At 43.9% G+C, this 26,577-nt stretch overlaps 1 protein-coding gene across 1 annotated transcript; it reads right to left on the bottom strand.

Moving 5' to 3' along the window:
- Positions 1 to 1,666: 1,666 nt before the first annotated feature.
- Positions 1,667 to 2,198, bottom strand: LOC123157277 (mitochondrial import receptor subunit TOM9-2). The gene has a single exon (XM_044575535.1). The coding sequence runs from the start codon at positions 2,128 to 2,130 to the stop codon at positions 1,858 to 1,860; it is 273 nt and encodes a 90-aa protein (XP_044431470.1). The 5' UTR covers positions 2,131 to 2,198; the 3' UTR covers positions 1,667 to 1,857.
- Between the last annotated feature and the right edge of the window lie 24,379 nt (positions 2,199 to 26,577).

The raw sequence follows: 26,577 nt of genomic DNA, 5'->3' as shown, positions 1-26,577 counted from the left end.
AGCATCGAGCTTGAGGGAGAAGATTGATGCCATGGTGCATTCAAACGAGTTGATGTTGTTGAAGTCGTTGGAGATCAAGAAAGAGTTGGCCGAGAAGAAGGCAAAAGAGAAGCAAGAAAAATGGCAAATGCTCAAGGAAGGGGGGCTCCGCAAAGCTGCCATTGAGGAGAGAAAAGCACGCGTCTCTGAAAACAAATCGATGTCATTGTTGCTCGCCGAAGAGAACAAGATCATGTCAATGAACCGCAATGACATGGACGACCTCACCAAAACATGGCATGATATGGCAAGGAGAGAGATCTTGAAGAGGAGAATGGTCGCCTTGGCCGGTCCGTGTTCCAGTTCCGGTGATGTTTTCTCTGCTCCATATGGTGATAATGTGGATGATTTCGGTGCGGGAAATGGAACAAGCGACGGAGGTGGATTTGATGGCGCCGATGAACTTTAATATGGACTCCATGGCGCGGAGTGAAGATCGACCCCCAAGATGATGCCGAACATTGGCGCAAACCTCTGCATGTCCTCTTTTGCGTAATGAACTTCGTTTTAATTTGCGCGCAAACTGTTTATGTTGTTTGAATTTGAACTTGTTTGCCAAACCCTATGTCAAATGCAAGATTTGCAGTTTTTATGTTTACGGGTCGTCGCGGTGGTGCCCGAGCAGAACCCACAGAAGCCGACCCATAAAAAAGCATATTCCGCGAATATACTTTTTTACCGATCCGTTTGGGGGTCTGCGCCAGCCCGCAAAAGTGGTTTTGCGCGACGGAATGCGGGTCTGCTAGAGTTGCTCTAAGATATCCCGTTGAATTTATTTACTACGCTGTGTCTTTTATGAATTATTGGGCAGCTTTGTAAAATGAGGGGACTGAAATGTTGGAACAAGGTGCGATGGCATTCCAGAGAACGGCAGTGGCACAGTGTGAGGATGGCAGGAGGGAGCGAGGAAATGGCGCCTTGATGATCATGGGAGATGATGGTTCAAACAATGAAGATGGTGCAGAAGCTACACGCAAGATACGGAGCAAGACTGAGTAATAACCTTACTTTTGTTTACCTGCTTTGCGCTAAGACGCTGTTTTTGTGTTGTGTTCCATTACCTTTTTTTATAGTGGAACCCGTTCCATTCATGGATTGTATGAAAAAAAAAACCCTAAGGATTAGAAGACTAGGAATTTGGATGAAAGAGTGTTTGATATCATAGGAAAATCAAATGAATTCCACCAAAAGGTTTGAGAGGATTTCCTCCAAAATAGAGTGCAAATGAATCTTAAGATAATTTTCACAAAGATTCAAGTTCTCCAAAAATCTTATGGAATTCCTTGGAATCAAGATGACCTTGGGAGTTATATGCACCCATCAGCCGACTCAGCCAATATAGACTAGAATGCGTCTCCTTAGTGATCAGTACCTCCGTAGAATCAAACTCCTAACAACCGATGAGCCATCATCATGGGATAAGAGCAACGTCTTGTTTTGGTTATTACGAGGATCAGTACAAGGAGCAACAATGATTGATTTCTAGTTCCCTAACCTGCTAATTCTGGTGGTGTAAGTAGCAATATCAGAGCAACAAGTATGAGGTAGGGCATTGTGACAATCATGTATGTACTCCGAGTATGTATCTAAATAGGCATCACAAACAAACACTTGTGTATCACAGGACTGAGTTCAAGACAAGTCGGTGATATTGCGATAATAATTGTACCGAGCAGGAGCAGTCACAACAAGGTATGATCTTTTTCCCCCAAAACAGACTAGTGATAAAATTCTCGACAACTTATGATACTAGCAAAACGAAATGCGACCGCATCAGCAGCAGCGGCAGGCAACAAAGACGGACGAAAGAGGAGGGATTTATTTGGCGAGGGGCGGCGGCGAGCCGAGAAGAGCCTGCTGCTGGAGGTCGAGGTCGACCATCTGCTGCTCCCGGTCCATCTCGATGATGAGCGGCACGACCAGCACAAGGAAGGTCGTCCCGGCGATCCACGCCGCCTTCCCCGTGCTCCGCAGCAGCTTCCCCGCCACCGCCGCCGCCTCGCGGCCGTGCGCCGCCACCGAGGACCGCGAGATGGCAGCCAGGACGCCGCCCGCGTCGCCGCGCTTGCTCACAGCAGAGGACGACGCCATGCTCGCTCCCTTGTTTTGATTTGGACTGGAGGATTCGATTCGGTTCGATTAGGGTTTCCTTTCCATTCCAGAGGACGACTCCTTCTTATCGGACTGGACAGACGGAGTGAGTAGTGGGCCTTTTGTGGGCTTAAGGAGGCCCGTGACATCGGGAGGCTCGAATGGTTGGTTAGTCAGCAGGCAGCAGTCTTCGCACAGGAGAAGCGACCGAGCAACGTGATGGGCCAGTCCAATTTGCGTACCCAGTTCCTGTACAATATTATCCGGTTTTGGGAACCTTCTAGAAGGTTTGGGAACCTTCTAGAAGGTTCCCTGAACCGATTTATTTTCTTTTACCGGTTTTCCTTTTAATTTCTGTTTTGTTTTCGTTTTCCCCTTTTGTTTTTGTCATTTTTCTGTTTCTTTTCTTCTTTCTATTTCTATTTTTCTGTTTTTTTCTCTTTCCTTTTTCAAGTTTATTTTTTCTTCAACTTTTTTTACATTTTCAAAAAATGTTCCAAAATTTCAAAACTGTTCAAATTATAAAAATTGTTCGTGAGTTCAAATTTTGGACCTAAATTCAGAAAATGTTCTCGCATCAAAAAATGTTCCCGTTTAAAAAAAATTGTTCGCAAAATTAAGAAAATGTGCATGTTTTCATTTTTTCAGGAGTTTCGAAAATTTTCAGCTTAAAAAAAAATTCACGAATTCCAAAAATTGTTCGGGTAGTTTAAAACATGTTCCCATTTTCAAAAATTGTTCGCAAATTTAAAAGACGTGCACGTTTTCATTTTTTCAGGAGTTTCAAAATTGTTTAGTTTCAATTTTTTGTTCACAAATTTCAAAAAATGTTCTTATTTTCACAATTTACAAAATATGTTCGTGTTTTTAAATTCTGTCTTGGAATTTCAAAAAATATTCATGTTTCAAAGAAAATGTTCCTGATTTTCGAAAAAATTTCAGTTGTAAAATTTTGTTCGCAAATTAGCAATTTGTTTTTGTTTCACAGATCCCTTCGTATTTTTCAATAAAAATGCTTTTGAAATTCAAGATATAATTTGGGTCTGTGCTGCAGGTTGGTTCTTTAAGCTTGGCGTTTCTATAGAATAAGAAATAACTGCTAGCTCAACTGGTATTACCACGTCAGGTATAGCATGAGGTACTGGTTTTGAGTTCCCGTGATGGCGCCTTTTTTTAGCTAGAGCGCGCTGTAGTTCGCTATATTCATGGGACGGCCCAGTTGGACACCCGCCTGTGCGAAACCATGCCTGTTTGCCACAGCGAGTGACGAATAGGAGCTCCCGTCATTGCAGAGACCTCCTATATGCCACTTACTACGACAGCTAGTTGTGGCTTAGCACAGGGGAGAGCTGACCTGGGCCGAACACGTCGCCTCCTCGTCTCCCTTGCGTCCTCCTCCTTCGGACCCCTCCACCTCGAAACCCCAGCCAACCTCGCACTCGCATCCACATTGACCTAGAACCCCTGACCCGCTCCCTTCCCTTGGCGCGTGCATGTCTATGACAATCGATCCTCTCTAGTAGGCACCAAAGTTTCGGTTTGTTCTTTTACTCCTCTTTTGTTTTAGGTGGGTGCATTCCCCTCCCCCCCCCTCTCCCACTACTGCTGGTTGTATGTGAAGGAAATATGCCCTAGAGGCAATAATAAAGTTGTTATTTTATATTTCCTTATTTCATGATAAATGTTTATTATTCATGCTAGAATTGTATTAAGCGAAAACTTGATACATGTGTGAATACATAGACAAAATACTGTGTCCCTAGTAAGCCTCTATTAGACTAGCTCGTTAATCAAAGATGGATAAGTTTCCTAACCATAGATATGTGTTGTCATTTGATGAGCGGGATCACATCATTAGTAGAATGCTGTGATGGACAAGACCCATTCGTTAGCTTAGCATTATGATCGTTCAGTTTTATTGCTATTACTTTCTTCATGTCAAATACATATTCCTCCGACTATGCGATTATGCAACTCCCGGATACCGGAGGAATGCCTTGTGTGCTATCAAACGTCACAACGTAACTGGGTGATTATAAAGATGCTGTAAGGGCATATTTATCCCTTAGGTGTTTTGGTGATTGATGACAATGCTTTTGCGGACTAATCGTGTGCCTTGAGTTTCTTAGATGCTTCATCACTAGGCACGAGACGATTCGGTGCCCCTCGGAGACTATTGAAGATGACATTGTTCTACGTTTCTCTTTGGTGGGTTTGAGTCGTAGGAGAGCCGTACTATTAAGAGGGGGTCCGCGTCGGAAAGGTTTGGGTGGAATCAACTCGTACACATGTCCTACCTTTCCTTGCACTTTGGAGCGTCTTTCCGTTATCCTAGTTGTGCATAATCAGACGACTACTGTTGTACTTGCGGTAGTACTGCTCTATGGAGCGGTAGTACCGCAAGCACGTGTGGTAGTACCGCTGGGGGTCACAGAAGTACCGCTCCTCTGGAACCTTAGTACCGTAACTCCCAGGCCTAGTGCTGCTCCGGTACGGTAGTAGGAGCGGATGTAATTTTTTACATGCGTGCCCACACGGTAGTACCGCACGACATGCGCGGTAGTACCGCGGGAGGCCACGGTAGTACCGCTCCCCTGGAGCCATAGTACCGTGGCCCTCATACCTAGTACCGTGGCGCCGCGGCAGTAGGAGCGGATGTAATTTTTTACATCCGCGCCTCAACGGTAGTACCGCACCTCGTGCGCGGTAGTACCGCGTCGGGTTTTTGCACAGTTTCTTTTTAAGCGAAAGTAGGCACAGATGTATTTTATTTCATCCGCGCTCTTCGTAGGCTTTGACTTGCCTACCTTGCGGTAGTACCGCAAGGGGGAGCGGTAGTACTGCGCGAGCGGTAGTACTGCACTCAGTCAGGCTAGTCCCGGCCTCTACTGCTGCCGCGGAAGTACCATGGTCCTCCATGGTAGTACCGCGTGGCCTTACAGTAGTACCGCGCCCCTGGGGCGGTAGTACCGTATGTCGCAGGCTGGTCTAAGTGGATAACGGTTGGATTTCTTCCTCGAGTATAAAAGGGGCGTCTCCTACCTCTAGTTGACTACCTCTTCCATCCCTAAGCTCCATTGTTGCTCCAAGCTCCATTTTCGCCCGATCTCTCTCCCTAGCCAATCAAACTTGTTGATTTGCTCGGGATTGGGTGACAAGGCTCCGATCTACACTTCCACCAAGAGAGATTTGATTCCCCCCACTTATCCCTAGCGGATCTTGTTACTCTTGGGTGTTTGAGCACCCTAGACGGTTGAGGTCACCTCGAAGCCATACTCCATTGTGGTGAAGCTTCGGGGTGTTGTTGGGAGCCTCCAATTGTTGTGGAGATTGCCCCAACCTTGTTTGTAAAGGTTCGGTCGCCGCCTTCAAGGGCACCAATAGTGGAATCACGACATCTCACATTGTGTGAGGGTGTGAGGAGAATACGGTGGCCCTAGTGGCTTCTTGGGGAGCATTGTGCCTCCACACCGCTCTAACAGAGACGTACTTCCCCTCAAAAGGAAGGAACTTCGGTAACACATCCTCGTCTCCACCGGCTCCACTCTTGGTTATCTCGCGCCTTTACTTTTGCTAGTTTACTTGTGTTGTTTCCCTTACTTGCTCGTGTACTTGTTGTTGTTGCATCATATAGGTTGCTCACCTAGTTGCATATCTAGACAACCTACTTTGATGCAAAGTTTAATTTGTTAAAGAAAAGCTAAAAATTGTTAGTTGCCTATTCACCCCCCTCTAGTCAACCATATCGATCCTTTCAATTAGTATTAGCGCCTCGTCTCTTTATTAAGGACTTTGCCGTCCGAAGAGTATGGTTGACACCATAGACGGTGCGGAGGAGCACTCCGGTGTGAATCCCGTCTCGTCTACGGCCGATGGGGGAACCTTGGTCTCTCGTGAGGAATTCAATGTGGCTCTAGACACATTGAAAGACTCCATGACGACCAAGGTTGAAAGCATGCTTACTAAATTTCTTAAAGGGCTTAAACTGTCCACCTCGCCAATGAAAGTGGGTGATCCCACTAACAAGGTGACGGATGCGACCTCCGACAAGGGGGAAGCTAACAGTGAAAAGAGTCCTTCTACTAGTGGTAGAAATGGCACCGACATCTTTGCCCATGTGGAACCCCCAATTTATGGAGGACCGATTCCCTCTACTCATTTGAATCATGCGGGTCCTCCTCCTAAGTATGAGAAACATGAAGATTTTGATTCTTGGGTTTATCGCTTCAAGCATCATTTAAAACATGTGAATACTAACCTTTGGAGAATCATTGAAGAAGGTTTCTATCCCCATGACCCAAGCAACTTCACCCCTCGAGAAGCCGTGGACAACCAATTCAATGAGAGTGCTCTCTTCATCATCCAAGATGCAATCCTTCCCGAAGATCTCCCTCATCTTCGACCTCATGCCATGGCTAAAGACGCATGGAAATGTGTTGTGTCTCTCTATCGAGGAAGTGCTAGCATTCAACGCTCCAACTATGAAGTGGTGCAAGATGAAGCCAGTGAGTTTGCAATGAAAGAAGATGAAGAATCTCGTGAGCTCTTTCGAAGAGTGACCAAACTCGCGGTCTCACTCTGAGATCATGGAAGCAAGGACACGGATGACAATTGGATCAAGCGCAAGTTCCTCAAGGCCATGATGCCCTACAACAAGGCCATGTCATCCGTCATTCGTCAAAGACCGGACTTCTACTCCATGACCTCAAGTGAAGTGTTGGATGAGTTCGTTGCAATGAGCATCTTGGACAAGACCGCCGACAATGCGGTGCTCCGTTCTCAAAGGGCAAAGAAGCCCAACCTTGATTTGAAGGCCAAGGTTATTATGGAAGAAGAGGAAGAAGTGGAAGATGAGGAGAGCAACCCCGAAGACACCAAATATGATTATCATGAGCACATGGCCCTTGCTTCAAGACAATTTTGGAGCAAGAAGAATACAAGACCCAACTTCAACAAGAACAACTCAAGTGGCGTCAAGGGCAAGCAACGAGTTAGAACTTGCTTCAACTGTGGCAATGTGAGCCATTTCGTTGCGGATTGTCCTTACGAGAAGCGGGAAGACAATGGTGGCAAGTTCATCCGAAAAGACAAAGCCAAGTCCTTCCCCAACAAGAACAACTTCGCCAAGAAGACTCCCACTCGTGGGTTGGTGGTTCAAGAAGAATACCAAGAGGATGACGATGATGATGAAAATGGAGAAGCGATGGCCATGGCATCCGTTGCCATTGCTACAACTCCCCGGGTGTCTCTCTTTGATTCACCCAACGAGAACATCACCGCCAAGTGCCTCATGGCTAAAGCTTCAAACAAGGTGGTTGCTTCCGGTGGGGGATCATGGTTTCTCGATAGTGGAGCAACAAATCATATGACCGGGAGCAAGGACTTGGTGGTGGACGTGCAAAAGATTCCATCTATGCCCACCAATGTCGAGTGGGGTGATGCATCACATTCTAAGGTATTGGGTCTCGGCAAGGTTGTCATTTCTCATGATCTAACGATCGAGAAAGTCATGCTTGTTGAGTCCCTTGCATACAATTTGCTTTCCGTTCGTCAACTTCCACTCATGGGTTTTGCTACTTTCTTTGACATTGATACCGCAGCCCTCTTGTGGAGCAAGACTCTTAAAGTAGCCTTTGTTGGACATGTCGAGAACGGTCTCTATGTGATTAACTTTTCAGAGCGACCCACCAAGACTGCGACATGCTAATGGCTAAAGTTGACGTGGGATGGCTTTGGCATCGCCGTTTAGCCCACGTCAATATGAGATCTTTGCAAAGTCTTCTCAAGGGGGACCATGTCCGTGGACTAACGAATGTTAGTTTTGCCAAAGATCGTGCTTGCAGTGCTTGTATCGAAGGAAAGCTACATGAGATGGCTCACCCTCCCACTACTATCATCTACTCGAAGAGACCCTTGGAGCTCCTTCACATGGATCTCTTTGGGCCTCCATCTTTTGATAGTCTTGGAGGTAGAAAGTATTGCTTGGTGATTGTGGATGACTATTCAAGATACACTTGGGTATACTTCTTCAAGAGGAAGAGTGAGACTCAACAAACCGTCATCGACTTTGCAAATGAAGCTCAACCTCAACATAATGCAAAGATCTTGACAATAAGAAGTGACAACGGCACCGAGTTCAAGAACTACACCTTGGATGAGTTTCTTAGTGATGAGGGGATCAAGCATCAATATGCTGCACCATATACCCCTCAACAAAATGGTGTAGCAGAGAGGAAGAACCGGACGTTGATGGATGCGGCAAGGACCATGATGGCGGAGTTCAAGTCTCCATACAACTTTTGGGCTGAAGCCATCAACACCGCATGTCATGCATCCAATCGGCTCTATCTCCGCAAAGGCTTGAACAAGACTCCTTATGAGATACTCACCGGCAACAAGCCCAACCTCAAATACTTCCGGGTGTTCGGTTGTAAGTGTTTCATTCTCAAGAAAGGTGTTCGTTTGTCTAAATTCGAGGCTAGCTCATGAGGGCATATTTGTTGGTTATGCTACAAACTCTCATGCTTACCGCGTCCTCAACAAGTCCACCGGACTCATTGAGTAGACGTGTAACATGGAGTTTGACGAAAATAACAGCTCCCAAGTGGAGCAAAGTGGTACTTGTGATGTAGGTGATGAAATTCCTCCCCAAGCCATAAGAATAATGGGTATTGGTCATATTCTACCCATTGAGGAACCCCTTGTGGCCGAAGGAGAAGGACAATGCTCCACTCAAGCGGAGCCATCACCTCCCCAAGGCCCGCACGCTTCCGAAGAACAAAGTGAAGGCCCTCAACCTCGTGAACAAGACCAAGGGCAAGATCAACCTCAAGATGGCGGTGAACCTCTAAATGATGCCCAAGGTCAAGTTCTCCCCCCCGAGCAAGTTCAAGATCATGAGCAAGCTCAAGATCAAGAACAAGCTCAAGACGGCGCTCAAGATTATCAAGTTAACCCTGCTCCTTCCACATCCGAGGAGGAATTAGAGCGTCGTGCCGCGAAGATTGCTTCCAAACTCACCACCAAAGGCCATCTCATGGAGAATGTGGTTGGAAGCCTAAGAAAGGGGGTAAGCACTCGCAGACAATTAGCAAACTATTATGAACATCACGCCTTTGTCTCTTGTGTTGAACCCCAAAAGGTCTATGAGGCGCTCGAAGACTCGGATTGGCTCAATGCCATGCATGAAGAACTCAACAACTTCGAGTACAACAAGGTGTGCAGATTGGTGCCAAGGCCATCGGGGAACCACAACGTCATTGGAACCAAGTGGATTTTCAAGAATAAGCAAGATGCTCATGGGAACATCATTCGCAACAAGGCAAGATTGGTAGCACAAGGCTACCCCCAAGTCGAGGGTATCGACTACGGTGAAACCTTTGCTCCCGTTGCTTGTCTTGAATCCATTCGTTTGTTGATTGCTTATGCTTCCCATCACAACTTTAAGTTGCAACAAATGGATGTGAAAAGTGCTTTCCTTAATGGTCCTATTAATGAGTTGGTCTATCTCAAACAACCCCCCGGGTTCGAGGACCCCTACTTCCCGGATCATGTGTATCAACTCGATAAGGCACTCTATGGCCTTAAACAAGCCCCACGTGCGTGGTATGACCACCTTACCGAGTTGTTACAAGATCATGGATTTGAAGTGGGACAAATCGATCCCACTCTTTTTACTAAGAAGGTCAAAGGGGAGTTGTTTGTATGCCAACTATATGTTGATGATATTATCTTTGGTTCCCCTAACAAAGCTTTCAATGAGGAATTTGCCGCTCTCATGACCTCCAAGTTCAAGATGTCTTTGTTGGGTTTCGTAGTAATTTCAAAATTTTTCCTACGCACACACAGGATCATGTGATGCATAGCAACGAGAGGAGAGTGTTGTCTACGTACCCAATGCAGACCGACTGCGGAAGCAATGATACGACGTAGAGGAAGTAGTCGTACGTCTTCACGATCCAACCGATCAAGCACCGAAACTACGGCACCTCCGAGTTCGAGCACACGTTCAGCTCGATGACGATCCCCGGACTCCGATCCAGCAAAGTGTCGGGGAAGAGTTTCGTCAGCACGACGGCGTGGTGACGATCTTGATGAACTACAGCAGTAGGGCTTCGCCTAAACTCCGCTACAGTATTATCGAGGAATATGGTGGCAGGGGGCACCACACACGGCTAAGGAATCGATCACGTGGATCAACTTGTGTCAACTTGTGTGTTTAGAGGTGCCCCTGCCTCCGTATATAAAGGAGCCAAGGGGGGAGGAGGCGCCGGCCAGGAGGAGGTGGCGCAGGAGGAGTCCTACTCCTACCGGGAGTAGGACTCCCCCTCCAATCCTATTCCAACTAGGATTCCCAAGGGGGAAAGAGGGAGAGGGGTGGCCGGCCACCTCTCCTAGTCCTAATAGGACTAGGGGAAGGGGGGAGGCGCGCAGCCCCCTTGGGCTGCCCCTTTCTCCTTTCCACTAAGGCCCATGATGGCCCATTTGGCTCCCGGGGGGTTCCGGTAACCTCCCGGTAACCCGGTAAAATCCCGATTTCACCCGGAACACTTCCGATGTCCAAACATAGACTTCCAATATATCAATCTTTATGTCTCGACCATTTCGAGACTCCTCGTCATGTCCGTGATCACATCCGGGACTCCGAACAACCTTCGGTACATCAAAATGCATAAACTCATAATATAACTGTCATCGTAACCTTAAGCGTGCGGACCCTACGGGTTCGAGAACAATGTAGACATGACCGAGACACGTCTCCGGTCAATAACCAATAGCGGGACCTGGATGCCCATATTGGCTCCTACATATTCTACGAAGATCTTTATCGGTCAGACCGCATAACAACATACGTTGTTCCCTTTGTCATCGGTATGTTACTTGCCCGAGATTCGATCGTCGGTATCCAATACCTAGTTCAATCTCGTTACCGGCAAGTCTCTTTACTCGTTCCGTAATACATCATCTCACAACTAACATCTTAGTTGCAGTGCTTGCAAGGCTTATGTGATGTGCATTACCGAGAGGGCCCAGAGATACCTCTCCGACAATCGGAGTGACAAATCCTAATCTCGAAATACGCCAACCCAACATCTACCTTTGGAGACACCTGTAATGCTCCTTTATAATCACCCAGTTACGTTGTGACGTTTGGTAGCACCCAAAGTGTTCCTCCGGCAAACGGGAGTTGCATAATCTCATAGTCATAGGAACATGTATAAGTCATGAAGAAAGCAATAGCAACATACTAAACGATCGGGTGCTAAGCTAATGGAATGGGTCATGTCAATCAGATCATTCAACTAATGATGTGACCTCGTTAATCAAATAACAACTCATTGTTCATGGTTAGGAAACATAACCATCTTTGATTAACGAGCTAGTCAAGTAGAGGCATACTAGTGACACTTTGTTTGTCTATGTATTCACACATGTATTATGTTTCCGGTTAATACAATTCTAGCATGAATAATAAACATTTATCATGAAATAAGGAAATAAATAATAACTTTATTATTGCCTCTAGGGCATATTTCCTTCAGTCTCCCACTTGCACTAGAGTCAATAATCTAGATCACATCACCATGTGATTAACATCGATAGTTCACATCATCATGTGATTAACACCCATAGTTCACATCGCTATGTGACCAACACCCAAAGGGTTTACTAGATTCAGTAATCTAGTTCACATCGCTATGTGATTAACACCCAAGGAGTACTAAGGTGTGATCATGTTTTGCTTGTGAGAGAATCTTAGTCAACGGGTCTGCCACATTCAGATCCACATGTATTTTGCAAATTTCTATGTCAACAATGCTCTGCATGGAGCTACTCTAGCTAATTGCTCCCACTTTCAGTATGTATCTAGACCGAGACTTAGAGTCATCTAGATTAGTGTCAAACTTGCATCGGCGTAACCCTTTACGACGAACCTTTTTCCACTTCCATAATCGAGAAACATATCCTTATTTCACTAAGGATAATTTTGACCGCTGTCCAGTGATCTACTCCTAGATCACTATTGTACTCCCTTGCCAAACTCAGTGGTAGGGCATACAATAGATCTGGTATACAGCATGGCATACTTTATAGAACCTATGACTGAGGCATAGGGAATGACTTTCATTCTCTTTCTATTTTCTGCCGTGGTCGGGCTTTGAGTCTTACTCAACTTCACACCTTGTAACACAGGCAAGAACTCTTTCTTTGACTGTTCCATTTTGAACTACTTCAAAATCTTGTCAAGGTATGTACTCATTGAAAAACTTATCAAGCGTCTTGATCTATCTCTATAAATCTTGATACTCAATATGTAAGCAGCTTTACCGAAGTCTTTATTTGAAAAACTCCTTTCAAACACTCCTTTATGCTTTACAGAATAATTCTACATTATTTCCGATCAACAATATGTCATTCACATATACTTATCAGAAATGCTGTAGTGCTCCCACTCACTTTCTTGTAAATACAGGCTTCACCGCAAGTCTGTATAAAACTATATGCTTTGATCAACTCATCAAAGCGTATATTCCAACTCCGAGATTCTTGCACCAGTCCATAGATGGATCACTGGAGCTTGCACATTTTGTTAGTACCTTTCGGATTGACAAAACCTTCTGTTGCATCATATACAACTCTTCTTTAATAAATCCATTAAGGAATGCAGTTTTGTTTATCCATTTGCCAGATTTCATAAAATGCGGCAATTACTAACATGATTCAGACAGACTCAAGCATAGATACGAGTGAGAAGCTCTCATCGTAGTCAACACCTTGAACTTGTCGAAAACCTTTTGCGACAATTCTAGCTTTGTAGATAGTAACACTACTATCAGCGTCCGTCTTCCTCTTGAAGATCCATTTATTCTCAATTGCTTGCCGATCATCGGGCAAGTCAACCAAAGTCCAAACTTTGTTCTCATACATGGATCCCATCTCAGATTTCATGGCTTCAAGCCACTTTGCGGAATCTGGGCTCACCATCGCTTCTTCATAGTTCGTAGGTTCATCATGATCTAGTAGCATGACTTCCAGAACAGGATTATCGTACCACTCTGGCGCGGATCTTACTCTGGTTGATCTACGAGGTTCAGTAGTATCTTGATCTGAAGTTTCATGATCATCATCATTAGCTTCCTCACTAACTGGTGTAGGTGTCACAGAAACAGTTTTCTGTGATGTACTACTTTCCAATAAGGGAGCAGGTACAGTTACCTCGTCAAGTTCTACTTTCCTCCCACTCACTTCTTTCGAGAGAAACTCCTTCTCCAGAAAGTTTCCGAATTTAGCAACAAAAGTCTTGCCTTCGGATCTGTGATAGAAGGTGTATCCAATAGTTTCCTTTGGATATCCTATGAAGACGCACTTCTCCGATTTGAGTTTGAGCTTATCAGGATGAAACTTTTTCATATAAGCATCGCAACCCCAAATTTAAGAAACGACAGCTTAGGTTTCTTGCCAAACCATAGTTCACACGGTGTCGTCTCAACGGATTTAGATGGTGCCCTATTTAACGTGAATGCAGCTGTCTCTAATGCATAACCCCAAAACGATAGTGGTAGATCGGTAAGAACATCATAGATCGCACCATATCTAATAAAGTACGGTTATGACGTTCGGACACACCATTACATTGTGGTGTTCTAGGTGGCATGAGTAGTGAAACTATTTCACATTGTTTTAACTGAAGGCCAAACTCGTAACTCAAATACTCTTCTCTACGATCAGATCGTAGAAACTTTATTTTCTTGTTACGATGATTTTTCACTTCACTCTGAAATTCTTTGAACTTTTCAAATGTTTCAGACTTATGTTTCATCAAGTAGATATACTCATATCTGCTCAAATCATCTGTGAAGATCAGAAAATAATGATACCTGTCGCGAGCCTCAATATTCATCGGACCACATACATCAGTATGTATGATTTCCAACAAATCTATTGCTCGCTCCATTGTTCCGAAGAACAGAGTCTTAGTCATCTTGCCCATGAGGCATGGTTCGCAAGCATCAACTGATTCATAATCAAGTGATTCCAAAAGCCCATCAGTATGGAGTTTCTTCATGCGCTTTACACCAATATGACCTAAACGGCAGTGCTACAAACAAGTTGCACTTATCATTATTAACTTTGCATCTTTTGGTTTCAATATTATGATTATGTGTATCACTATGATCGAGATCCAACGAACTATTTTCATTGGGTGTGTAACCATATAAGGTTTCATTCATGTAAACAGAACAACAATTTATTCTCTTACTTAAATGAATAACCGTATTACAATAAACATGATCAAATCATATTCATGCTCAACGCCAACACCAAATAACACTTATTCAGGTTCAACACTAATCCCGAAAGTATAGGGAGTGTGCGACGATGATCATATCAATCTTGGAACCACTTCCAACACACATCGTCACTTCACCCTTAACTAGTCTCTGTTTATTCTGCAACTCCCGTTTCGAGTTACTAATCTTAGCAACTGAACTAGTATCAAATACTGAGGGGTTGCTATAAACACTAGTAAAGTACACATCAATAACATGTATATCAAATATACTTATGTTCACTTTGCCATCCTTCTTATCCGCCAATCACTTGGGGTAGATCCGCTTCCAGTGACCAGTCCCTTTGCAGTAGAAGCACTTAGTCTCAGGCTTAGGACCAGACTTGGGCTTCTTCACTTGAGCAGCAACTTGCTTGCTGTTCTTCTTGAAGTTCCCCTTCTTCCCTTTGCCCTTTTCTTGAAACTAGTGGTCTTGTCAATCATCAACACTTGATGCTCTTTCTTGATTTCTACCTTCGTCGATTTCAATATCACGAAGAGCTCGGGAATCGTTTTCGTCATCCCTTGCATACTATAGTTCATCATGAAGTTCAGTAACTTAGTGATGGTGACTAGAGAATTCTGTCAATCACTATCTTATCTGGAAGATTAACTCCCACTTGATTCAAGCAATTGAAGTACCCAGACAATCTGAGCACATGCTCACTAGTTGAGCGATTCTCCTCCATCTTTTAGCTATAGAACTTGTTGGAGACTTCATATCTCTCAACTCGGGTATTTGCTTGAAATATTAACTTCAATTACTGGAACATCTCATATGGTCCATGATGTTCAAAACATCTTTGAAGTCCCGATTCTAAGCCGTTAAGCATGGTGCACTTAAACTATCAAGTAGTCATCATATTGAGCTAGCCAAACGTTCATAACGTCTGCATCTGCTCCTGCAATAGGTCCGTCACCTAGCGGTGCATCAAGGACATAATTCTTCTATGCAGCAATGAGGATAAACCTCAGATCACGGATCCAATCCGCATCATTGCTACTAACATCTTTCAACACAATTTTCTCTAGGAACATATCAAAATAAACATATGAAAGCAACAACGCAAGCTATTGATTTACAACATAATTTGCAAAATACTATCAGGACTAAGTTCATGATAAATTTAAGTTCAATTAATCATATTACTTAAGAACTCCCACTTAGATAGACATCCCTCTAATCCTCTAAGTGATCACGTGATCCAAATCGACTAAACCATGTCCGATCATCACGTGAGATGGAGTAGTTTTCAATGGTGAACATCGTTATGTTGATCATATCTACTATATGATTCACGCTCGACCTTTCGGTCTCCGTGTTCCGAGGCCATATCTGCATATGCTAGGCTCGTCAAGTTTAACCTGAGTATTCTGCGTGTGCAAAACTGGCTTGCACCCGTTGTAGATGGACGTAGAGCTTATCACACCCGATCATCACGTGGTGTCTGGGCACGACGAACTTTGGCAACGGTGCATACTCAGGGAGAACACTTCTTGATAATTTAGTGAGAGATCATCTTATAATGCTACCGTCAATCAAAGCAAGATAAGATGCATAAAAAGATAAACATCACATGCAATCAATATAAGTGATATGATATGGCCATCATCATCTTGTGCTTGTGATCTCCATCTCCGAAGCACCGTCATGATCACCATCGTCACCGGCGCGACACCTTGATCTCCATCGTAGCATCGTTGTCGTCTCGCCAATCTTATGCTTCCACGACTATCACTACCGTTTAGTAATAAAGTAAAGCATTACATCGCGATTGCATTGCATACAATAAAGCGACAACCATATGGCTCCTGCCAGTTGCCGATAACTCGGTTACAAAACATGATCATCTCATACAATAAAATTCAGCATCATGCCTTGACCATATCACATCACAACATGCCCTGCAAAAACAAGTTAGACGTCCTCTACTTTGTTGTTGCATGTTTTACGTGGCTGCTACGGGCTTAAGTAAGAACCAATCTCACCTACGCATCAAAACCACAACGATAGTTTGTCAAATAGACTCCGTTTTAACCTTCGCAAGGACCGGGCGTAGCCATACTTGGTTCAACTAAAGTTGGAGAGGCAGTCGCCCGCAAGCCATCTCTGTGCAAAGCACGTCGAGGGAACCGGTCTCGCGTAAGCGTACGCGTAAGGTTGGTCCGGGTCGTCTCGTCCAACAATACCGCCGAACCAAAGTATGACATGCTGGTAGGCAGTATGACTTGTATCGTCCACAACTCACTTGTGTTCTACTCGTGCATATAACATCAACATAAATAACCTAGGCTCGGATACCACTGTTGGGTTTCGTAGTAATTTCAAAAAATTTCCTACGCACACGCAAGATCATGTGATGCATAGCAACGAGGGGAGAGTGTTGTCTACGTACCCAACGCAGACCGACTGCGGAAGCGATGACACGACGTAGAGGAAGTAGTCGTACGTCTTCACGATCCAACCGATCAAGCACCGAAACTACGGCACCTCCGAGTTCGAGCACACGTTCAGCTCGATGACGATCCCCGGACTCCGATCCAGCAAAGTGTCGGGGAAGAGTTCCGTCAGCACGACGGCGTGGTGACGATCTTGATGAACTACAGCAGCAGGGCTTCGCCTAAACTCCGCTACAGTATTATCGAGGAATATGGTGGCAGGGGGCACCGCACACGGCTAAGGAATCGATCACGTGGATCAACTTGTGTCAACTTGTGTGTTTAGAGGTGCCCCTGCCTCCGTATATAAAGGAGCCAAGGGGGGAGGGTGCGCCGGCCAAGAGGAGAGGCGCAGGAGGAGTCCTACTCCTACCGGGAGTAGGACTCCCCCCCAATCCTATTCCAACTAGGATTCCCAAGGGGGAAAGAGGGAGAGGGGTGGCCGGCCACCTCTCCTAGTCCTAATAGGACTAGGGGAAGGGGGGAGGCGCGCAGCCCCCTTGGGCTGCCCCTTTCTCCTTTCCACTAAGGCCCATGATGGCCCATATGGCTCCCGGGGGGTTCCGGTAACCTCCCGGTAACCCGGTAAAATCCCGATTTCACCCGGAACACTTCCGATGTCCAAACATAGACTTCCAATATATCAATCTTTATGTCTCGACCATTTCGAGACTCCTCGTCATGTCCGTGATCACATCCGGGACTCCGAACAACCTTCGGTACATCAAAATGCATAAACTCATAATATAACTGTCATCGTAACCTTAAGCGTGCGGACCCTACGGGTTCGAGAACAATGTAGACATGACCGAGACACGTCTCCGGTCAATAACCAATAGCGGGACCTGGATGCCCATATTGGCTCCTACATATTCTACGAAGATCTTTATCGGTCAGACCGCATAACAACATACGTTGTTCCCTTTGTCATCGGTATGTTACTTGCCCGAGATTCGATCGTCGGTATCCAATACCTAGTTCAATCTCGTTACCGGCAAGTCTCTTTACTCGTTCCGTAATACATCATCTCACAACTAACATCTTAGTTGCAATGCTTGCAAGGCTTATGTGATGTGCATTACCGAGAGGGCCCAGAGATACCTCTCCGACAATCGGAGTGACAAATCCTAATCTCGAAATACGCCAACCCAACATCTACCTTTGGAGACACCTGTAATGCTCCTTTATAATCACCCAGTTACGTTGTGACGTTTGGTAGCACCCAAAGTGTTCCTCCGGCAAACGGGAGTTGCATAATCTCATAGTCATAGGAACATGTATAAGTCATGAAGAAAGCAATAGCAACATACTAAACGATCGGGTGCTAAGCTAATGGAATGGGTCATGTCAATCAGATCATTCAACTAATGATGTGACCTCGTTAATCAAATAACAACTCATTGTTCATGGTTAGGAAACATAACCATCTTTGATTAACGAGCTAGTCAAGTAGAGGCATACTAGTGACACTTTGTTTGTCTATGTATTCACACATGTATTATGTTTCCGGTTAATACAATTCTAGCATGAATAATAAACATTTATCATGAAATAAGGAAATAAATAATAACTTTATTATTGCCTCTAGGGCATATTTCCTTCAGTCTCCCACTTGCACTAGAGTCAATAATCTAGATCACATCACCATGTGATTAACATCGATAGTTCACATCATCATGTGATTAACACCCATAGTTCACATCGCTATGTGACCAACACCCAAAGGGTTTACTAGATTCAGTAATCTAGTTCACATCGCTATGTGATTAACACCCAAGGAGTACTAAGGTGTGATCATGTTTTGCTTGTGAGAGAATCTTAGTCAACGGGTCTGCCACATTCAGATCCACATGTATTTTGCAAATTTCTATGTCAACAATGCTCTGCATGGAGCTACTCTAGCTAATTGCTCCCACTTTCAGTATGTATCTAGACCGAGACTTAGAGTCATCTAGATTAGTGTCAAACTTGCATCGGCGTAACCCTTTACGACGAACCTTTTTCCACTTCCATAATCGAGAAACATATCCTTATTTCACTAAGGATAATTTTGACCGCTGTCCAGTGATCTACTCCTAGATCACTATTGTACTCCCTTGCCAAACTCAGTGGTAGGGCATACAATAGATCTGGTATACAGCATGGCATACTTTATAGAACCTATGACTGAGGCATAGGGAATGACTTTCATTCTCTTTCTATTTTCTGCCGTGGTCGGGCTTTGAGTCTTACTCAACTTCACACCTTGTAACACAGGCAAGAACTCTTTCTTTGACTGTTCCATTTTGAACTACTTCAAAATCTTGTCAAGGTATGTACTCATTGGAAAAACTTATCAAGCGTCTTGATCTATCTCTATAAATCTTGATACTCAATATGTAAGCAGCTTTACCGAAGTCTTTATTTGAAAAACTCCTTTCAAACACTCCTTTATGCTTTACAGAATAATTCTACATTATTTCCGATCAACAATATGTCATTCACATATACTTATCAGAAATGCTGTAGTGCTCCCACTCACTTTCTTGTAAATACAGGCTTCACCGCAAGTCTGTATAAAACTATATGCTTTGATCAACTCATCAAAGCGTATATTCCAACTCCGAGATTCTTGCACCAGTCCATAGATGGATCACTGGAGCTTGCACATTTTGTTAGTACCTTTCGGATTGACAAAACCTTCTGTTGCATCATATACAACTCTTCTTTAATAAATCCATTAAGGAATGCAGTTTTGTTTATCCATTTGCCAGATTTCATAAAATGCGGCAATTACTAACATGATTCAGACAGACTCAAGCATAGATACGAGTGAGAAGCTCTCATCGTAGTCAACACCTTGAACTTGTCGAAAAACCTTTTGCGACAATTCTAGCTTTGTAGATAGTAACACTACTATCAGCGTCCGTCTTCCTCTTGAAGATCCATTTATTCTCAATTGCTTGCCGATCATCGGGCAAGTCAACCAAAGTCCAAACTTTGTTCTCATACATGGATCCCATCTCAGATTTCATGGCTTCAAGCCACTTTGCGGAATCTGGGCTCACCATCGCTTCTTCATAGTTCGTAGGTTCATCATGATCTAGTAGCATGACTTCCAGAAAAGGATTATCGTACCACTCTGGCGCGGATCTTACTCTGGTTGATCTACGAGGTTCAGTAGTATCTTGTTCTGAAGTTTCATGATCATCATCATTAGCTTCCTCACTAACTGGTGTAGGTGTCACAGAAACAGTTTTCTGTGATGTACTACTTTCCAATAAGGGAGCAGGTACAGTTACCTCGTCAAGTTCTACTTTCCTCCCACTCACTTCTTTCGAGAGAAACTCCTTCTCCAGAAAGTTTCCGAATTTAGCAACAAAAGTCTTGCCTTTCGGATCTGTGATAGAAGGTGTATCCAATAGTTTCCTTTGGATATCCTATGAAGACGCACTTCTCCGATTTGAGTTTGAGCTTATCAGGATGAAACTTTTTCATATAAGCATCGCAACCCCAAATTTAAGAAACGACAGCTTAGGTTTCTTGCCAAACCATAGTTCACACGGTGTCGTCTCAACGGATTTAGATGGTGCCCTATTTAACGTGAATGCAGCTGTCTCTAATGCATAACCCCAAAACGATAGTGGTAGATCGGTAAGACACATCATAGATCGCACCATATCTAATAAAGTACGGTTATGACGTTCGGACACACCATTACATTGTGGTGTTCTAGGTGGCATGAGTAGTGAAACTATTTCACATTGTTTTTAACTGAAGGCCAAACTCGTAACTCAAATACTCTTCTCTACGATCAGATCGTAGAAACTTTATTTTCTTGTTACGATGATTTTTCACTTCACTCTGAAATTCTTTGAACTTTTCAAATGTTTCAGACTTATGTTTCATCAAGTAGATATACTCATATCTGCTCAAATCATCTGTGAAGATCAGAAAATAATGATACCTGTCGCGAGCCTCAATATTCATCGGACCACATACATCAGTATGTATGATTTCAACAAATCTATTGCTCGCTCCATTGTTCCGAAGAACAGAGTCTTAGTCATCTTGCCCATGAGGCATGGTTCGCAAGCATCAACTGATTCATAATCAAGTGATTCCAAAAGCCCATCAGTATGGAGTTTCTTCATGCGCTTTACACCAATATGACCTAAACGGCAGTGCTACAAACAAGTTGCACTTATCATTATTAACTTTGCATCTTTTGGTTTCAATATTATGATTATGTGTATCACTATGATCGAGATCCAACGAACTATTTTCATTGGGTGTGTAACCATATAAGGTTTCATTCATGTAAACAGAACAACAATTTATTCTCTTACTTAAATGAATAACCGTATTACAATAAACATGATCAAATCATATTCATGCTCAACGCCAACACCAAATAACACTTATTCAGGTTCAACACTAATCCCGAAAGTATAGGGAGTGTGCGACGATGATCATATCAATCTTGGAACCACTTCCAACATACATCGTCACTTCACCCTTAACTAGTCTCTGTTTATTCTGCAACTCCCGTTTTGAGTTACTAATCTTAGCAACTGAACTAGTATCAAATACTGAGGGGTTGCTATAAACACTAGTAAAGTACACATCAATAACATGTATATCAAATATACTTATGTTCACTTTGCCATCCTTCTTTTCCGCCAATCACTTGGGGTAGATCCGCTTCCAGTGACCAGTCCCTTTGCAGTAGAAGCACTTAGTCTCAGGCTTAGGACCAGACTTGGGCTTCTTCACTTGAGCAGCAACTTGCTTGCTGTTCTTCTTGAAGTTCCCCTTCTTCCCTTTGCCCTTTTCTTGAAACTAGTGGTCTTGTCAATCATCAACACTTGATGCTCTTTCTTGATTTCTACCTTCGTCGATTTCAATATCACGAAGAGCTCGGGAATCGTTTTCGTTCATCCCTTGCATACTATAGTTCATCATGAAGTTCAGTAACTTAGTGATGGTGACTAGAGAATTCTGTCAATCACTATCTTATCTGGAAGATTAACTCCCACTTGATTCAAGCAATTGAAGTACCCAGACAATCTGAGCACATGCTCACTAGTTGAGCGATTCTCCTCCATCTTTTAGCTATAGAACTTGTTGGAGACTTCATATCTCTCAACTCGGGTATTTGCTTGAAATATTAACTTCAACTACTGGAACATCTCATATGGTCCATGATGTTCAAAACATCTTTGAAGTCCCGATTCTAAGCCGTTAAGCATGGTGCACTTAAACTATCAAGTAGTCATCATATTGAGCTAGCCAAACGTTCATAACGTCTGCATCTGCTCCTGCAATAGGTCCGTCACCTAGCGGTGCATCAAGGACATAATTCTTCTGTGCAGCAATGAGGATAAACCTCAGATCACGGATCCAATCCGCATCATTGCTACTAACATCTTTCAACACAATTTTCTCTAGGAACATATCAAAATAAACATATGAAAGCAACAACGCGAGCTATTGATTTACAACATAATTTGCAAATACTATCAGGACTAAGTTCATGATAAATTTAAGTTCAATTAATCATATTACTTAAGAACTCCCACTTAGATAGACATCCCTCTAATCCTCTAAGTGATCACGTGATCCAAATCAACTAAACCATGTCCGATCATCACGTGAGATGGAGTAGTTTTCAATGGTGAACATCGTTATGTTGATCATATCTACTATATGATTCACGCTCGACCTTTCGGTCTCCGTGTTCCGAGGCCATATCTGCATATGCTAGGCTCGTCAAGTTTAACCTGAGTATTCTGCGTGTGCAAAACTGGCTTGCACCCGTTGTAGATGGACGTAGAGCTTATCACACCCGATCATCACGTGGTGTCTGGGCACGACGAACTTTGGCAACGGTGCATACTCAGGGAGAACACTTCTTGATAATTTAGTGAGAGATCATCTTATAATGCTACCGTCAATCAAAGCAAGATAAGATGCATAAAAAGATAAACATCACATGCAATCAATATAAGTGATATGATATGGCCATCATCATCTTGTGCTTGTGATCTCCATCTCCGAAGCACCGTCATGATCACCATCGTCACCGGCGCGACACCTTGATCTCCATCGTAGCATCGTTGTCGTCTCGCCAATCTTATGCTTCCACGACTATCACTACCGTTTAGTAATAAAGTAAAGCATTACATCGCGATTGCATTGCATACAATAAAGCGACAACCATATGGCTCCTGCCAGTTGCCGATAACTCGGTTACAAAACATGATCATCTCATACAATAAAATTCAGCATCATGCCTTGACCATATCACATCACAACATGCCCTGCAAAAACAAGTTAGACGTCCTCTACTTTGTTGTTGCATGTTTTACGTGGCTGCTACGGGCTTAAGTAAGAACCAATCTCACCTACGCATCAAAACCACAACGATAGTTTGTCAAATAGACTCCGTTTTAACCTTCGCAAGGACCGGGCGTAGCCATACTTGGTTCAACTAAAGTTGGAGAGGCAGTCGCCCGCAAGCCATCTCTGTGCAAAGCACGTCGAGGGAACCGGTCTCGCGTAAGCGTACGCGTAAGGTTGGTCCGGGTCGTCTCGTCCAACAATACCGCCGAACCAAAGTATGACATGCTGGTAGGCAGTATGACTTGTATCGTCCACAACTCACTTGTGTTCTACTCGTGCATATAACATCAACATAAATAACCTAGGCTCGGATACCACTGTTGGGTTTCGTAGTAATTTCAAAAATTTCCTACGCACACACAGGATCATGTGATGCATAGCAACGAGAGGAGAGTGTTGTCTACGTACCCAACGCAGACCGACTGCGGAAGCGATGACACGACGTAGAGGAAGTAGTCGTACGTCTTCACGATCCAACCGATCAAGCACCGAAACTACGGCACCTCCGAGTTCGAGCACACGTTCAGCTCGATGACGATCCCCGGACTCCGATCCAGCAAAGTGTCGGGGAAGAGTTTCGTCAGCACGACGGCGTGGTGACGATCTTGATGAACTACAGCAGCAGGGCTTCGCCTAAACTCCGCTACAGTATTATCGAGGAATATGGTGGCAGGGGGCACCGCACACGGCTAAGGAATCGATCACGTGGATCAACTTGTGTCAACTTGTGTGTTTAGAGGTGCCCCTGCCTCCGTATATAAAGGAGCCAAGGGGGGAGGAGGCGCCGGCCAGGAGGAGGTGGCGCAGGAGGAGTCCTACTCCTACCGGGAGTAGGACTCCCCTCCAATCCTATTCCAACTAGGATTCCCAAGGGGGAAAGAGGGAGAGGGGTGGCCGGCCACCTCTCCTAGTCCTAATAGGACTAGGGGAAGGGGGGAGGCGCGCAGCCCCCTTGGGCTGCCCCTTTCTCCTTTCCACTAAGGCCCATGATGGCCCATTTGGCTCCCGGGGGGTTCCGGTAACCTCCCGGTAACCCGGTAAAATCCCGATTTCACCCGGAACACTTCCGATGTCCAAACATAGACTTCCAATATATCAATCTTTATGTCTCGACCATTTCGAGACTCCTCGTCATGTCCGTGATCACATCCGGGACTCCGAACAACCTTCGGTACATCAAAATGCATAAACTCATAATATAACTGTCATCGTAACCTTAAGCGTGCGGACCCTACGGGTTCGAGAACAATGTAGACATGACCGAGACACGTCTCCGGTCAATAACCAATAGCGGGACCTGGATGCCCATATTGGCTCCTACATATTCTACGAAGATCTTTATCGGTCAGACCGCATAACAACATACGTTGTTCCCTTTGTCATCGGTATGTTACTTGCCCGAGATTCGATCGTCGGTATCCAATACCTAGTTCAATCTCGTTACTGGCAAGTCTCTTTACTCGTTCCGTAATACATCATCTCACAACTAACATCTTAGTTGCAATGCTTGCAAGGCTTATGTGATGTGCATTACCGAGAGGGCCCAGAGATACCTCTCCGACAATCGGAGTGACAAATCCTAATCTCGAAATACGCCAACCCAACATCTACCTTTGGAGACACCTGTAATGCTCCTTTATAATCACCCAGTTACGTTGTGACGTTTGGTAGCACCCAAAGTGTTCCTCCGGCAAACGGGAGTTGCATAATCTCATAGTCATAGGAACATGTATAAGTCATGAAGAAAGCAATAGCAACATACTAAACGATCGGGTGCTAAGCTAATGGAATGGGTCATGTCAATCAGATCATTCAACTAATGATGTGACCTCGTTAATCAAATAACAACTCATTTTTCATGGTTAGGAAACATAACCATCTTTGATTAACGAGCTAGTCAAGTAGAGGCATACTAGTGACACTTTGTTTGTCTATGTATTCACACATGTATTATGTTTCCGGTTAATACAATTCTAGCATGAATAATAAACATTTATCATGAAATAAGGAAATAAATAATAACTTTATTATTGCCTCTAGGGCATATTTCCTTCAGTCTCCCACTTGCACTAGAGTCAATAATCTAGATCACATCACCATGTGATTAACATCGATAGTTCACATCATCATGTGATTAACACCCATAGTTCACATCGCTATGTGACCAACACCCAAAGGGTTTACTAGATTCAGTAATCTAGTTCACATCGCTATGTAATTAACACCCAAGGAGTACTAAGGTGTGATCATGTTTTGCTTGTGAGAGAATCTTAGTCAACGGGTCTGCCACATTCAGATCCACATGTATTTTGCAAATTTCTATGTCAACAATGCTCTGCATGGAGCTACTCTAGCTAATTGCTCCCACTTTCAGTATGTATCTAGACCGAGACTTAGAGTCATCTAGATTAGTGTCAAACTTGCATCGGCGTAACCCTTTACGACGAACCTTTTTCCACTTCCATAATCGAGAAACATATCCTTATTTCACTAAGGATAATTTTGACCGCTGTCCAGTGATCTACTCCTAGATCACTATTGTACTCCCTTGCCAAACTCAGTGGTAGGGCATACAATAGATCTGGTATACAGCATGGCATACTTTATAGAACCTATGACTGAGGCATAGGGAATGACTTTCATTCTCTTTCTATTTTCTGCCGTGGTCGGGCTTTGAGTCTTACTCAACTTCACACCTTGTAACACAGGCAAGAACTCTTTCTTTGACTGTTCCATTTTGAACTACTTCAAAATCTTGTCAAGGTATGTACTCATTGGAAAAACTTATCAAGCGTCTTGATCTATCTCTATAAATCTTGATACTCAATATGTAAGCAGCTTTACCGAAGTCTTTATTTGAAAAACTCCTTTCAAACACTCCTTTATGCTTTACAGAATAATTCTACATTATTTCCGATCAACAATATGTCATTCACATATACTTTATCAGAAATGCTGTAGTGCTCCCACTCACTTTCTTGTAAATACAGGCTTCACCGCAAGTCTGTATAAAACTATATGCTTTGATCAACTCATCAAAGCGTATATTCCAACTCCGAGATTCTTGCACCAGTCCATAGATGGATCACTGGAGCTTGCACATTTTGTTAGTACCTTTCGGATTGACAAAACCTTCTGTTGCATCATATACAACTCTTCTTTAATAAATCCATTAAGGAATGCAGTTTTGTTTATCCATTTGCCAGATTTCATAAAATGCGGCAATTACTAACATGATTCAGACAGACTCAAGCATAGATACGAGTGAGAAGCTCTCATCGTAGTCAACACCT

This window comes from Triticum aestivum, chromosome 7B (assembly GCF_018294505.1).
Source record: "Triticum aestivum cultivar Chinese Spring chromosome 7B, IWGSC CS RefSeq v2.1, whole genome shotgun sequence".
In the NCBI taxonomy this organism is placed as follows: Eukaryota; Viridiplantae; Streptophyta; class Magnoliopsida; order Poales; family Poaceae; genus Triticum; species Triticum aestivum.
This window is presented reverse-complemented; position numbering and strand designations above follow the sequence as displayed.